The sequence below is a fragment of the Panthera leo genome, chromosome B4, assembly GCF_018350215.1.
Source record: "Panthera leo isolate Ple1 chromosome B4, P.leo_Ple1_pat1.1, whole genome shotgun sequence".
Classification (NCBI taxonomy): Eukaryota; Metazoa; Chordata; class Mammalia; order Carnivora; family Felidae; genus Panthera; species Panthera leo.
The window spans coordinates 51,303,877-51,320,806 of NC_056685.1; the positions used below are offsets into that span (position 1 = coordinate 51,303,877).

The 16,930-nt window shown below is 35.3% G+C and overlaps 1 protein-coding gene across 8 annotated transcripts in view; it reads left to right on the forward strand.

Annotated features, from left to right (window-relative positions):
* The window catches only part of PIK3C2G (phosphatidylinositol-4-phosphate 3-kinase catalytic subunit type 2 gamma), a 347,337-nt gene that overhangs the window by 239,587 nt on the left and 90,820 nt on the right, over positions 1-16,930 (forward strand). For all 8 annotated transcript variants that reach the window (XM_042945913.1, XM_042945912.1, XM_042945916.1 and 5 more), the window contains one exon: positions 14,623-14,779. In XM_042945913.1, coding sequence (XP_042801847.1) covers positions 14,623-14,779 — 157 coding nt within the window. The remainder of the gene's footprint in view (positions 1-14,622; positions 14,780-16,930) is intronic.

Sequence of the window (16,930 nt, forward strand, 5' to 3'; positions counted from 1 at the left end):
TTTTTGAATCCCATGCTAATTAATGTACTAATGATGTGACCTTGAACAAATGGCTTCTCTGTGCTCCAATTTAGTTTTTTTATAAAACAGATTTTTTTGAAGATTAACTGATACATATAGAGTGCTTGGAAGAATGCCTGGCATCCAGTGAAAGCTCTAGAAATGTTTGTTGTAATTAACTGTAATGCAAGTATTCCAAATGAAGTGACAAGAAGTGAAATTGAATCTCTAGATGATTATTGTTTCTTTGTGTTTAAAATTATTTAAAAGGTGGCTCAGTTGTTTAAGGGTCAGACTCCTGATTTGGATTAGGTCATGATCCCAGGGTTGGGGGATTGAGCCTGAATCTGACTCTGCCCTGAGCGTGGAGCCTGCTTAAGATTCTCTCTCTCTCCCTGTGTCCCCTCTCTCACTTGTGGATGCTCACTCTCTCTCTAAATAAAGAAAAAATATTTAAATGATGTATCTTATTTTGGTACTTTTTTAAAGTATGTGCTTTAAAATTCATGAATTGAACTATTAGTCCTTTAACTTCTCTGACTTTGAGGCTTGTTGATTGACAGACTGGATTGCCTTGCACTGTTCTTCAGATTTATTAGGTTGTAAGGTATTTCACCAAATCATTCTTGACTTCTGATATGATTTCATACATAAACAGAGGTGTGCTGGACTGGGCTCATGCTAGCTGGCAAGAGCTTATTTTGTGTATTCCTTTTCAACTCCATATTCAAAAACATCACTTTGGCAGCCTAAAATCAGCCATGGTGAGAGTGTATACACCATGACAATTGGCAAATGTCATAAATGAGAGCTTTATTTTTCTCTTAAAATAAATTAGCTAGTTATTAAATATACATCAGCATACCAGAGGACATAAATCCATTTAAAACAGATGAAAAATCATCCCAGCATACAAACAAAATAAAATACTTTTATTTTCCTATTGAAATATTTACATGAGGATAATCAAAATATTATATATGTCTTATTACAGCATGGTTTATACCCTTTTGAAGTTTTGTCCCAATAGATCATCAATCACCAAATATAATTAATCTCAGAATTTTCCTCTCAATATTAGTCATAAACGTTCCCTATATCTGTAATCATCTTGACATGATCTTCAATAGTTAGTTACCACTGATTAAAAAAAAAAAAAACTTTTTTGAGAGAAAGATTGAGAGTGTGTAAGAGGGGGAGAAGAGGGAGAGAGAATCTGGGACTTGAGGGCTTGGGGGGAGCTGTCAGCTTGATGGATCAAAGGCAGGCAGGTGGAAGTGACAAGGAGCAGGGCAGTCTTGTCAACAAGGCCCTCTAGTCTAAGTGACATCTCTGCCCCTGACAGTACATGGGTCTGGGTCAGGTAACCTCTCTCTCTGGATCTACATTTTCACCATTTGTAAAGTAGGAATAATAGTATTCTTTATCCTACCTACCTCATGGGATTATTGTGAGGAAACAAGAAATGAAGGATGGAGAGCAATTGGAAAGGTGTAGCCCTCTACAAATAAAAGGTGACTGAGGAACCTGCGCTGAGCACGGATCCTCACATGGGGCTTGATTTCACCGCCGTGAGATCATGACTTGAGCTGAAATCAAGAGTCAGACACTTAGCCAACTGAACCATCCAGGCACCCCTGATGTAAAATTTTTTTATGTTTAATTTCTAATTTGAGTATTGTATGTTTATATTCTAAATATTGTCAATTTAAAACCATCTTCGAAAAAATTTTCCCTTAGCAGATTAAAAGATTTTTTGTTTTACTCCAATCATTCTGGTTTAATGTAATATTCATGTAATCCAAATGCTATATAGGCATTAATGATCTCCCACATGCTTTAATTACTGTCTTAATGTCCTCTGAAATTGGGTGAGTCTCATTGGTCTGTTATTCACACATTTGTTTATTAAATAAACATTGTGATTCTTTTTACTCAAAGCAGGCCTCAGTATCTAAAAAAAGCACACTTGCCAATACCTCTCCAACTGTGAATGCCTGCAGGACATCTTTGAATCATATACACCTGTCTCCTGACACTTAGCAGAAGCTAAGTCTTGGGTGATTGAAGGATCACTACAAAAATGCCATAAAATTTACCTCCCTTGACCTGAGAAAGTACAATTTTTCTGAAGACAAAATTGTTACGTGTGGCACTTAGAGTTATCAGAATCATAGAAAAAGCAAAATAGTGGTAGCCAGCATCTGGGAGGATGGGGGAATGGGAAGTCATTGCTTAGTGGGAATAGAGTTTCAGTTTTAAAAGATGAAAGAAGTGTGGAGATGGATGGCTTTTTTGATGGTTCCACACTATTATGAATATATTTAATACCACTGAACTATATATGTAAAAATTGTTGAGATGGTAAACTTTATGTAATATGTATTCTACAATAAAATAACTGAAAAAAATGGTACAAAGGCTTTCTCCAGCCACAAAGCCAGCCCTAAACAAACTACACCTAACATTTGAACAGTGCTTGGATGTTCAAAGCACTCTCACATAGACTTATTTCCAGAAAAGAAGTTTGTTCTGTCATTCTCATCTCCATACTATTGTTTCTCTTTCTTCTCCTACCTCCCCATATCATTACACTATATTTTATCACCTTGTTTCTTCTGAGTAACCTTTTTTATATCTACTTCCCTCCCAGTATAAGTGGAAAACAGTTCCTCTAATTAAAAAAAAAAAAAAAACATGAATTTTCTTCAAAGAGAGACATGTAAGTTTTCAGATGAAGAGAGTGAGGGATGATTGAGAAAGGATGAAGTATGAGAAAGGGGAAATAAAAGGAAGGAAATGAGGGGGGAAGAAGAGGGAGAGTGAGTACAATTTAAATGGTGGGAGGATTCTGCCTTCTGGCATTCAGTGGGTCTGTGAACAAAGCATGCAGAAGACATGTATGCTCTCCTCAGTAGGTCTAAGTTAAACATGCCTGTCAATAGAAGCATCTTGTAGTACTAAGTATGAATCTAGTTTTTAAAGAAAGGCTACAGGGGCACTGGGTGGCTTAGTTGGTTGGACATCTGACTCTTGATTTTGGCTCAGGTCATGATCTCACAACTTGTGACATTAAGGCCCACATTGGGCTCTGAGCTGACAGTGTGGAACCTGCTTGGGATTCTCTTTCTCCCTCTGCCCTTCCCCTGCTCATTCTGTGTGTGTGTGTGTGTGTGTGTGTGTGTGTGTGTGTGTGTCAAAATAAGTAAACATTTTTTTTAAACTTTTTTATTTATTTTTGAGACAGAGAGAGACAGAGCATGAATGGGAGAGGGTCACAGAGAGAGGGAGACACAGAATCGGAAGCAGGCTCCAGGCTCTGAGCTGTCAGCACAGAGCCTGACGCGGGGCTCGAACTCACGGACTATGAGATCATGACCTGAGCCGAAGTCAGACACTCAACCGACCAAGCCACCGAGGCGCCCCACATTTTTTTTAAAAAATAAAGATTACAAATGTCTCCTAAACATGAGCCTATTAAAAGAACTTCACCTGATGTCCAACTGAAGAAACAGTACCTCCTCCTTTGGCAGAATTTAACTCATGCATGGTGTTAAACTTAGAGATAAAATATCTATTTCAAGCATGATTCCTAAGTTTTGATCATGCATATGGTAACTTAATGGGTGATTTAAATGTTTCCAGAGGTAACTTGGACTATTCTTGATTTTTACATCCAACTTGATTTTCTAACCTAAGCCTATTTAAAATGTGATTCCACAATCCAGTTTCAACCAAGCATTATGGCAATGGTCAACTTTTCCTCATATGTAGACTAACTTCTGTTCCAAGAATACACTGGAATTCCATGCAAAGCCTAACGGTACACTTATTCTTGAACTCAAACTCAAGGGAGGGAATATTATATTTTAGAGACGCTGACCAGTCTCTTCTTCTCCTCACAAAATCCTGACCTACTATAAACTCCCACCCAAAATATCAGATTTAAGAAATTAGAACTGCTCATTTTAAAGAGGTGGATGTTAACTACCCTTTTCAAATAAGAGATAATGTATCTGAGCCTGACAGGAACTCCAGAGTCAGTATCTAAAGTTACTAAGCAGTTTAATTAAGATCAGGAACTTCTCAGAATCTGAATATGGCCCTACAGTGCATCTACAAGAGGCTAGACAAGGAGGAAAAAAAACCCCATATTTTACACTGAACAGATTATTGGCGAGAGTCCCTTCAGTTAATAATTGCTGAGAGCTTGGAGATCTCAAGGGCGTTAAATGTTCATTTTGTAATAGTATATACACCCTTATGTTTCCTCTGTATTTCACATAGGAGATTTCCTGTGTTGTCTAATTATACAAGGTTCTATCCTATCCAGTGGGGATTCCAAATTGGCCTTCTCAATTAACTCATAATATTAGACAAGAGACTTGTGTTCTTTCTGTCGGACAGCAAAATGTGTTCTCGGAAATGTAGGTCATTTGTGATATCAAGGAAAGGGTAGGCTTAAACATTCCCCAGTGTACTCTGCATTTGTTTATTTGTGTACTAATGACACCATTCACTATGATGGGAGTCTGCAACTTTTTAAATCTCTGAAACAATATATTTTAGTGTGGGATAAAACCACCTGAAAATCATGAACATAGTAGTAGTAGTAATAATAATAACAATAATAAAATGTACCTCATTATTGAGTCCCACATTTCAATTCAGGGTACAAATACATATTCAAACAATGGAATCTAAAGTATGGGACTGAAATTTATAAATGTCCATTTATTGACATTATCAGTTGTTCAAGTAAATACTAGAGGAACTATACGACAAAAGAAGAAATATATATGTTCACGGAGCCCAGCAGACAGATTCTACTGTCATGAATCCTTCATAAAGTTCTCTATCTTTCCATTTCACTCTCCATATCCAATATTACCAATACTGAAACAGATACGTCTTCTCAAATTGCTGTGGATTATCACTGGAAGTGGCATAAAGTAAGCACCCTTATTGTGATGCTGCATCATCTGGTATGGGGAATCAGATTCTAAAGGAAATAGTCAAAATTACCCTTGAAAGCCTCATAAATACTTGGCATGCATTAGCTAATTAATCCTCACAGGAACTCTTTGAAGTAGTTGCTGTTATTTTCTCTAATTTACAAGTCAAGAACTAAGACAGAGAGAAGTCTTAGTTGTTATACCTTGTCCAAAATCATAGACAGTAGGTGGTAGGAGCCTTGGGAAAATGCCACGTAGGCAACTGATAATCCCATTTCTCAATAATCCCAGCATGCTGTGTTTTCTGTCCAGCATTGGGACAGGTGGCTGCTTCTTTAGTTAGTAACAGATGACAGAGTTATCGTGCATTTATGACCATGATATATATTAAATCCATATCTTTAACAATTTCAATCAAATATACTGCAAGATGAATGCACTGTGAGAGGCACTCGCAAACTAAAACCAAGTGTTAAAGTAGCAGCACCACTCTCCCATCTATGGGCAATGTGCTCTCTTATGGGTAAAAAGGCAGGCACAATTGTTCATTCTCTTTCCTTTTTCTTACATTTAAAATTTTTTTCTCTTAAATTTAAAAAAACTATCTAATAGGAATAGGTAAGAGAAGTCTAAAGTTTATGGAATGTGACTCTAATTTCAGAGCCCACCAGGAACTGTTTTATGGAACTTAGGATGGCCAAAGACCACCCTGAACAGCTGGGATGAAGCCCAGTGGTAGTATCTAGAGTATATAATTCACATTTGAGGAAGTTGCTCCTGTGAATTACTGTGTCCTTAAATAGCTTATGTGTTTAATACTTTAAAATCAAACATCATTCTTTTTAAAGTACGTACACATTTAAGAAATAAAACAATAAATGGCCACTCATTTTAAGGATATAAGACTTCAGCTATTTCAGAATGCATCCGTTACAATTAGGATGCGTGGTTCATTTCCTTAAAAATATATTTCAGAATAGATCAGTCTCCATTGTGAGGGCTAGTGATATTGGGAAGATTTCAAGAGGAAGTGTAATATGAGCAGGACTTTGAAGAAAGGGTAAGACTTAAATTAGTGGTGAAAAAGGAGCAAAAAGCCTGTATTTAAAAGTAGAGTATTGTGAATAAAAGTGTGAAAGCAGATGATAAACATGTGCCATAACCCACTCATCTTTCTCTGTGCTACACCACGGTAGTCAAGCGCTGTAAGAAACCATCAACACTATAGGGCAAACGTCTCCATTTTCAAAATAATTTTTTTAAGTTTTTATTTATCTCTTTTGAGACAGAAAAAGAGGAAGAGCATGAGTGGGGAGAGGAACAGAGAGAGAGAGAGAGAGAGAGAATTCCAAGCAGGCTCCATACCATCAGCACAGAGACTGATGAGGGGTTTGAACTCATAAACCATGAGATCGTGGCCTGAGCTGAAACCAAGAGCCAGATGCTCAACCTAGTGAGTCAACCTCAGGAGCTCAACCTCCTTCCCAGGTTGTCTTCATTTTCAAATACGCTGTCCTCACACCCCAGAAATCCAACAACACTCTGTAGCCATATAACTATTTCCTGCTCCACATTGATTTGTACTTTATTCTTGCAGAATAAACCTCAGATCTCTCCTAACCCTTATTCCCTACTCCCTACTTTAGATAGAGGGCCAGAACTCCTATTTTATTGAGACAATAGAAACAGTAACAGAGACTGCTTTTCAACTCAATTCAAAACTAACAAACCTAATTACATCTCAGTTGCATAAACTTCTTCCTTCTTGTTATAGTAGATTTGTTTCCCTTCTAAAGCCAATCCCTCCATCTGTGCTTTGCAGCCATTTCCCTCCCACCTTCTAACAAACATTATGCTATCAATAATTCATTTTGTCTTACATATTTATCCTCTCCCTCTTAAATAATCCTTTTGAATATCCTTGTCTCTTCAAAGTTTAAGTGACCTTGCCTCAAATGCCCAGTTTCCATGCCACTTTGCTCATCACAAACTTCCTGAAGGAGTTGTCTAAATTCTTGACATCTTTTCCATACCTTTCATTCCATAACCACTTCAAACTGACTTTCTTCTTTATTACATAAGACTCACAATGACCTGTATAGTGTTTAATTGAACAGTATTTATTCCTCATTTTACCTGATTGATCAGCAAATTTCAATGGTGTTGACTTCTCCTTCCTCAAAATAACTTTCAGCTTACCCTCTGGAATAGATCCTCACTGTCTGGTTTTTCTTCCCCTCTCAGTATCCAGTGCAAGAGGTTTTCTTTTACCATGACACTAAATGTTGAATTCCACAAAACTCATTCTTTTCCCTCTTCTATTCTCCCTCTACAGTCTCCTCCAAACTGGTATCAGCCACACCCAAGGCTCCTACCAATCAATATCAATAGCCAGATGACTCATACAAATTGCAATTAAACATTTTACTTTGAGATAATTGTAGATTCACATGCAGTTGTAAGAAATAATACAAAGAAATCCCATGTACCCTTTGCCAGTTTCCCCAACAGTAACAACTTATAAAATCATAGTACAATATCATAACCAGGATGTTGATATTGATATAGTTCAGATGAAAAAGAGTTTCAAGACATCTAGTATCCTTTGTTGCCCTTTTATGGTCATATCCACTTTCCTCTCACCCTTGTCTCCCTCCATTAATTTTATTCTCCATTTCTATCATTTTGTCATTTCAAGAATATTATATAAATGTAATCATACAGTCTGTACCTTTTTGGGGTTGGCTTTTTTCACTGGAGAGTCACCCAAGCTGTTCTGTATATCAATAATTTGTTCTTATTATTGACAAATAATAGTCCATAGTATGGATAAACTACAGTTTGTTTAATTATTCACCCACTGAAGAACATCTGGATTATGTCCAATTTCTACGTATTACAAGTAAAGTTGCTCTTCACAGTTGTGTACAGGCTTCTGTGTGAATATAGATATCCATTTCTCTGAGACAAATTTTCAAAAGTATAATTGCTAGGTTGTATGGTAGTTGCATGATGTTGTTCTTGTTGTTTAAGAAACTGCCAAGTGGTCTTCCAGAGTAGCTGTACTATTTTCCATCTCCACCATCAATGTATGAGTGATCCAGTTTCTCCATTTCCTTGCCAGCATTTGGCAAGTTAATTGTCATTAACTTTTTATTTTAGCCATTCTGATAGGTATGCAGTGATATTTCATTGTGGTTTTAATTTGCATTCACCTAATATCTAATGATGTCGAACTTTCCTTCATGTGCTAATTTACCATCCTCATATCATCTTCTATTGTCTGTCTTTTGCCCATTTTCTAATTGTATTGTTTTTCTTTTACAGATCTGTGTAGATTACAGATACAAGTCTACTGCTGGCTATGTGGTTTGCAAACATTGTCTCCCAGTCTATAAATTGTCTTTTTATTTTCTTAAAAACCTCTCTGCATAGTGCTAGGTCTCAAAGATTTTCTTCTATGTCTTTTTCCAAAAGTTTTGTAGTTTTGCATTTTATATTTAAGTCTGTAATCCATTTAAAGTTAACTTTTATATTAGGAATGAGGTTTAGGTCTACGTTTCTATTTTTGCTTATGAATGTCCATTTGCTCCAGTATCATGGGATCAAAAATCTGTATCTTTTCTCTGTTGGATTGCTTTTGGACCTTCATCAAAAATCAGTTGGGCATATTTGTGTAAGTTTCTTTCTGTTATGTATCCTACTCAAATGATCTATGTGTCTTCCCTTCCACCAATACCAATTTCTTATTCAATGGTCTCGATATCACAGAGACAACAATTGATGTCCCTCATTACAGCCTGGTGAGAATGGAATTTTAGGCTCTCTTTGAAGACTTCACTGGTGTCATTGGGAAGTGGAGTCATTTTTTTTTTCTTTTCTGCAGTATTTGGTTGGAGTAGCGTGGTTACTGTCTAAACTTAATTTTCTGCCTTGTTCAGCTATCCCTTTCCTGGGCCCTTGGCTAGAAAGAACAGGCTTTTCTTGGCAATTTTTTTGTCTGCACCCACTGGCATTTCACGATTGCCAGCTTCTTGAGGTCTATGTTTGGAATATATGTGGGAAAAAAAAAACCTCCAGAGAATTCCCCACCATGTTGTTTCTTGAGTCCTGAGGTCCTGATGCAGTCGAAGTGGAAATCTGACACACGAAATTTTACCTCCAACCTAGATCTTTTCTCTATGGTCTGGAAATAAGTATCACAATACCTCAATGTCATCTACTCCTGTATATCTCAAAGGCACCTCAAACATAGCTTGTTCAAAACTGAACCCACTCGGAATGTCGCACTTTAGTTTTCCTGATACACAAGCCAAAAATTTAAATCTGTTCCTAACACTCTTCTCATTTTGAACCATATGAAGTCCTCTTGATTTTTGATTCAAAATATTTTTTGTCTTCCCACTTCTCTGTATTTGCAAGCCACAAACCTAATCTGAGCTACTCATATCTAACCAAAATCTTCTGCAAAATCTCTTGTCTGATCTACTCACATACTCTCCCTCTCCCAAATTCTTCTCCATATTACAGCTGGAGGGACCTTTTCAAAACACTATCATTATTATTAATACATTTGTATTGCTTCTAGGATATTGATTTTTAAAATATGTAACATCACCTATAAGCCTTATACACATCTATTATAGATGCTCAATAAATATTTGTTGATAAATAACTATAGTACTCTAACATTTTGTTTGGGTGCATGCCTCCCTAGTTACCCAGTGGAGAGACATATCCTAAAAGCTTATGTACCCTCAGTAAAATAAAAATGTGTAAGTGTTAATGATGATGATCTTAGTATTCTAGTGACTTTATACAAGGAGATCACTTCTACAGAATGATTAAGGGGGAAGTCTGTGCATAAGTAATTATAAACAGCAAATTATTAACCATTGATATGGGAAATAATTTATCTCCTTAATAATTAGTATTTGTTTATAATAAAAATATCCTTAAAATTCTCAAGTCTATATACATTTGTAAAGCACTACTCACTTCTCACGTATATTGGGAAATGTATAAAATATTCTTGCAGTTTTACAGAATAATACTTTCAGAGAAGGACTGATTAGAAGTTAATAAAAAGATTAACTTGGACAACAAAATGACAGAATTGTAACCAATAAGATTGTTCATACAGCCTTCCCACATAAATGTTAAATTATCACAAGTTTTTAACTGTGTGAACTAAGTATATTTACTGTTGCATCCATTGCAGAATATCATCAAAATATTGTTTGAGACATTAAGAATATAGAAAAGAAAGATAAAATAATGCCTCTCCTCTTGATAATCACACAGATTATTTGGGAGAAAAAATCATAAGACTACTAGAGACTAAAAAGAATGAAATATATTAGCTGTAGAGCCAAGTTAAAACAAAAGGCAAAGTAAGAGAGAAACCAGTGAGGGATCGGTAAATTAGAGAAGAAGTATTAGAAAAAAAAAAATAGAGCATCAGGTGCGACACAGAGAGAGAGAGAAACATGGCCAGAAGCAGGAAAAAATACAAGTAAAAGGTACAGAAGCAAGAACAGATAGGATTTAGGCAAACAATGGTAAAACCACTATTAGGGAAATAGAAACCAAAAAATTTCTTGGTAAATTTGTCCAGCTACAAGTGACAGATTTTCAGCATATGATTCAGAATGTAATATCAGTATGGACTCTAGGAGATCAAATAGTTTTCAACCTTCTCTCATGCCATAACCAATTTATATCTCAAATTTATAAGTATCGCTTAAACTTCAGACATAGGCTCCAATACATTAATTCTGTGACCTGGGATTAGGTTCACATTTGAGGGAATTGATAAAGCACATCCCAGCTACGATTTTTACAGCTTATAGGGATGTGATAGGATTCTGTTTCACATGTTCAACTTCTTTCCATTTACAAAAAAATTTTAGTCTACATTATTTTAAAAATTGCTCAGCAGTGACTCATGCAAATCATATAGAAAAAATGTAACATTTTATTTTGGGGGCCCATGGAAAATTTAGATTATGATAATATTTAAACACAGCTAAAATTGGGTCCTTCAATATTATTATTAGTTTATATTTTCTCTAACCTAGATATGCTTCTTTTGTGTATTTGATTTTCTGCTATGGTGTTTCTTCATCTGACTCATAATGGTGGTTACCATGGAAGGAGGAAATGTGTCATCACATGAACTTGAGCATAATTACAACAACTTTCCAAGGGAAATCCATTTGGTCAAGCATATGGAAGAAGAGAGCATATCTACAACATTAGAAAAGAAAATTTCAGGAAGCTGTAAAATTGACTCTCTTGAAGTTATTTCAAGAGTTCCATTCAATATAGTAAATATAGTATAGAGAGTATGAAAAATTTGGAAAATTTTTATATATAAAAATTTTTTTTCTGATTATGGAAGTCTGGGATATTGCTAAGATGCTACTAAAATTTTAACGATAGTGATGACTACATGTGTGAGCGACATATAAAAAGTGCTACCACAGCACTCTCAACAATAGCCAAATTATGGAAAGAGCCTACATGTCCATCAACTGATGAATGGATAAAGAAATTGTGGTTTATATACACAATTGAATACTACGTGGCAATGAGAAAGAATGAAATATGGCCTTTTGTAGCAACGTGGATGGAACTGGAGAGTGTGATGCTAAGTGAAATAAGCCATACAGAGAAAGACAGATACCATATGGTTTCACTCTTATGTGGATCCTGAGAAACGTAACAGAAACCCATGGGGGAGGGGAAGAAAGAAAAAAAAAAAGAAAGAGATTAGAGTGGGAGAGAGCCAAAGCATAAGAGACTGTTACAAACTGAGAACAAACTGAGGGTTGATGGGGGGTGGGAGGGAGGGCAGGGTGGGTGATGGGTATTGAGGAGGGCACCTTTTGGGATGAGCACTGGGTGTTGTATGGAAACCAATTTGACAGTAAATTTCATATATTAAATAAATAAATAAATAAATAAATAAGTAAATAAAAATAAAAAGTGCTACCAAATTCAAAGGTCCACTTAAGGGCTTATGCAAAAAGGTTATATGGAGGATCTGGGAGTAAATTAAACCTTGAAGGAAGCCTGGAATTTTACTGGTAGCATTTTTTTTTTTAATTTAAAAGAGAGAGCATGAGTGGGGGAGAGGGGCAGAGGAGAGAGAGACAGAGAGAGAGAGAAGAAAAGAATCTCAAGCAGGCTCTACAGTTATCATGGAGCCTGATGTGGGGCTCCATACAATGACCCTGGTATCATGACCTGAGCCAAAATCAAGAGTTGGAAGCTCAACTAACTGACCCACCCAGATGCCCTAAACTGATGGCATTTTTGAAGAGAAAGAGAGATTTAATTATGACAAGATTTAGCTCTGAGAACACATTTGTTATTAGTTTGAGGACTAACAATAGTATTTAACATTTGTTCAGTGCTTACTATGTGCCAGACTGTGTCCTAAAACTTTTACATGCTGTAACCCATTTAATCCTCTCAAAAGTCACAGGAGTCAAGTGCCCTTGTCTCTGTTTTACAGAGGAGGAAATTAAGGCATGGAAAGGACAAATAACTTGCTCAGGGCCACAGAACTAGTAAATGCTAGAATATGATTGAAAACCTGCAATCTGTTTCCTCTGCATAGAGCCTCTAACCATAGCAATTCATAAGCATGTAGAACTCTCTGTGTATCAGGCAGTGTGTACACGTTTTCAGTTAATCTTCACAGTAATTCTAAGAGCTCAGTATTATCTACGCATCTCAGAGGCGAGGAAATTGAGATATAACAGGTCCAGGATTAGAACCCATGGTATAACTCCTGTTTTCAATAGCTCTGCTTCCAGCTTGACTAAAATAAAGAGCTGTAAAATATACTTATAGCATATACATCAGATAAGTCAATGACAGCCAAAAATAAAAGGATTTTAAGCAGAAATTTTTAAATTTGGACTTGATTCTTAAGACACATTCCTCAGTATCTAGATGCTTGATAAATTTTGTTGAATGAATGAATGAATGAATGAACATAAAGTTAAGTAGAGATACTGTTACACCAGCCTCTCAGTCAGATATTCAGTGGTAGTATGGATCATAAATAAATAAATAAATAAATAATAAAATAAAATAAATAACAAAATAAAATAAAATAACTATAGCCAAATAGAGGTAGATTATTTTCTTTAAAATACTTTGCCTATGATTAGATTCTGCTTCTCCACGTCACCTACAAAATGCCTAGGTTATAGCTTTCTGATTTAAATAGCCACACTTCTGAGAGGCTTAAATCAGATTAGCAAAATTTTCCACTCTGTTATATATTTATTCAAATGCTAAGCATAGCAACAATAAAAAACATAATCATTCTTTATTTTAAAAAAAGAAGCTTTCTCAATAGTCCTTGATTTTTTCAGTTATTGCTTAGACTAACCTTAATTATATCTAGGTTGCCAGGCTGAAATCTTAAAATATGTTTTATTTGAATTTATTTAAAAATGTCTTTACTGGGGCGCCTGGGTGGCGCAGTCGGTTAAGCGGCCAACTTCGGCTCAGGTCATGATCTCGCGGTCCGTGAGTTCGAGCCCCGCATCGGGCTCTGTGCTTACAGCTCAGAGACTGGAGCCTGTTTCAGATTCTGTGTCTCCCTCTCTCTGATCCTCCCCGTTCATGCTCTGTCTCTCTCTGTCTCAAAAATAAATAAACGTTAAAAAAAATTTTTTTAAATAAATAAAATAAAAATGTCTTTACTTTAAAAACAATGTTTTAATCAAAACTGTACTCCTATCTCAAATGTTTCTAGAGGACCGTAGGCCAAATCAGTATCAAAATTCTTTGTCTCATCGTTGTTCTTCACATCACAGAAAAGTGTTTCCAATCCTTTCTTTGCTAATCTCTTAGATATGCTAATGCTTCATGTTAGGTCTCTTTATGTCTCAAATAAAATGAGAAAAATGGCAAAAATAGAGAAAACAGGATCATCTTTCTGGTCTTCTGTTTTCCTGTTTTTCAACCTTGAGAACTACAGGGGGTGACATTATATACATATCAACATGGTTTGCACATATTTCCTGCTTTCTGATCCGTATTTTTATTTGACCTAGTGTGAAATAAAATACAGCTGACTCTTTTTTTCCCTTACTAAGCATACAACAGTGAATTGGTAACATTTTTTTTTCCCTCAGATTGCCTTCTGGAAGAATTTGTCATTACCTGAAAATTTTTCCCTTAAATAGTCAATATCTTCTAAGGAAAAAAAGAAAAAAGAAAAGAAAAGGAAAGAAAAGAGAAAACTTAAATAACAAAACCATGAAGTCAAATACATGATCTGTCTTATTTATTTTTAATTTAGGAATATATTTTCTGTAAAATCACTTTCATTATTAATTGGTCTTACAATAATTTTTAATGGATAATATTTCCATCAAATATAACTTGGAATTAAATATTTGATATATAGATCGATGTTCTTCCTTCTCTGTTGCAGCCCAGGTAGGCTATTCAAAGCCCATAATTAGCAAGTTTCTTCAGCTACTCCATAAAGGAGATAGTCCCATTCCTTAGAATAGATAGAAAATACAAAAAAAAAAAAAAAAAAAATCAAATGAAAATAAGTTGTTGTAAATGCCTAATTGAACTCTACACACCACTTCTCTTCCTGCTTATGGTTGCTATTTGTTTTTGTTTGTAGGGACCGAGCACCTTTTATTTTTACTTCAGAGATGGAGTACTTTATTACAGAAGGTGGGAAAAACCCACAGCATTTCCAAGATTTTGTGGAGCTTTGCTGTCGAGCTTATAATATTGTCAGAAGGCACAGTCGACTGCTCTTGAACCTGCTAGAAATGGTAAGTCCCTTGAGGAAACAACAAAAATAATAAGCTTCATATATGTCTCTCTTCCAGTAGTCTATTTTTGCTAATGGCTTGGATTTCCCCAAAGAGCTATTCAAACGAGAAAGGAATGAGCAAACTAAAAGTACCACTGTACAGCTTATAAACACATTTCTTAATAATTCATTACATTAATTCACAGTTATTGTCTCAAACATTTCTATTCACAATAATATTGATGTATTCATGGGTTATCTCAGTATATTTTGATTAAAGATTAAGGACAGTAGTTAGAGTATTATATCACTTGTTATTATGCTTTAGGATTTTTCAAAAGTACTTTAAAAAGTACTATCTCATTTACACATTATAACAACCCAATGATGTAGACCAAGCAAGGATTTTTCCTGGCATCCCTCCCAATCTCTGCCTTTGATCATTTGCCTATTTTTCAGATTAAGAAATTAGGGGTCAAGAATATAAGACAACTTGCTAGCAACTCAACCACAGAATAGTACACTTAGTGGTGTACATTGGGTCTACTGAGTCATGCTCCTGTATGCTGTTGACTTAAGTGTAAAATTTAAGTTTCATTTCGCTGTCCAATGTTAAAGAGATGGACACTATATATACAGGGAGAGAGGAAAGGAATCTGACAGAACTATTTCTGGGAGAAGGAGGAGGTGATTCCTTTGGGCACACACATATATACTAGTAACTACAGCAAAATGTAGGAGAGAAACACACCTTTGGTAAATCAATATGGTGTTTGGAGTCAATACAATAATCCCAAATAGCTGGTTTACAACCTTCAGATGACAATAATTCTACTAGGTGCTGTTACTTAACTCCAATAAGATTATGTTTCCTCATCTATTAAATGAAGATAATAGAGTCTACCTTGCAGGATTGATGAATAAATGACCTAATAGTGAATGTTTTCCATGACCATTATACTAAGTGCTTTATGTGTACTAATTGATTTATATTTCATAATAACCTCATTAGATCATTAATATAAAGCACTCAGCATAGTACCTGTCATATAGTAGAGTTCAATTAATTTATTATGCTAGATCTTTATTAATCCAAAAGAGTACTGTCCAATATAATATCCCCTACTCATATGTGGTTATTTAAATTTAAATTAATTAGTATTGACTAAACTTTAAAATTCATCTCCTCAATCTCACTAGCCACATGTCAAGTGCTCAATAGCCACATGTGGCTTAGTGATACCATATGGGACAACACAGATATAAAACGTTTCCATTATTGCAGAAAAGTTCTATTGGGTAGTATTGAATAAATGTTGACCTTGTTGCAATGAAGACTTGATTGGATCCTTGTTGTAACTTTCAACATATGTACCTTACTCTGTCTTAAAAAATCTATATTTAAAAAAGTATTGTAAACATATAGTCTTTCATGCATAAGGACACTTTGGTTTCTTTGTGTAAACTAGATATATAAATTTTGCCCATGTCTAGAATTTTCAAGTTGGCTATTTCAATAAGAGCCAGTGATTCATATTGGTAGATTTGCATTCTAACTCCCAATTCTATTAGGCCATATTGCAATTATGAGATGGCTAATGGTTCATAATCTGTGTTCATACCACAGAGGAAACTCTACAAAGACTAACTCTGTGACCTCGACTCCATTTACATGTAAAAATCCAGGTCATATCATTCTAATATTCTCTTGGGTTCTAACTGGCTCCAAATCATGAATCCATGAGGTCATGACTACTTACTACATACCAGAAACTGTGAGGATGCATTTACATATAAGACCCAGTCAGCCTTAAGGTTTTCAATATGATAAGGAAGATAAAATTTGTGTATACAATAAATGAAGTGTCCAGCATTTCTACATGTCTATAATGTTATAAATAACTGCACACAAGTAAGTACCATATTCTAACAACTACTAGAACCAGCAACAGACATTTTAAAAATAAACACAAAATAGAAAAGCACAAAATATAGATTATGCTATTTCTCAGGTGACACTAAAATTATGCTGAATAACAAAAGTAAACATGTTAAAATAATGTGAGAGGACAGCCTTTTGAAAAAATTGAGAAGGCTATTGGTGGACTTTTTCCTCTTGCTTAATAAACTTTTGTACCTACCTGAAAAGAAAACTTTTAGCCCATGAGTC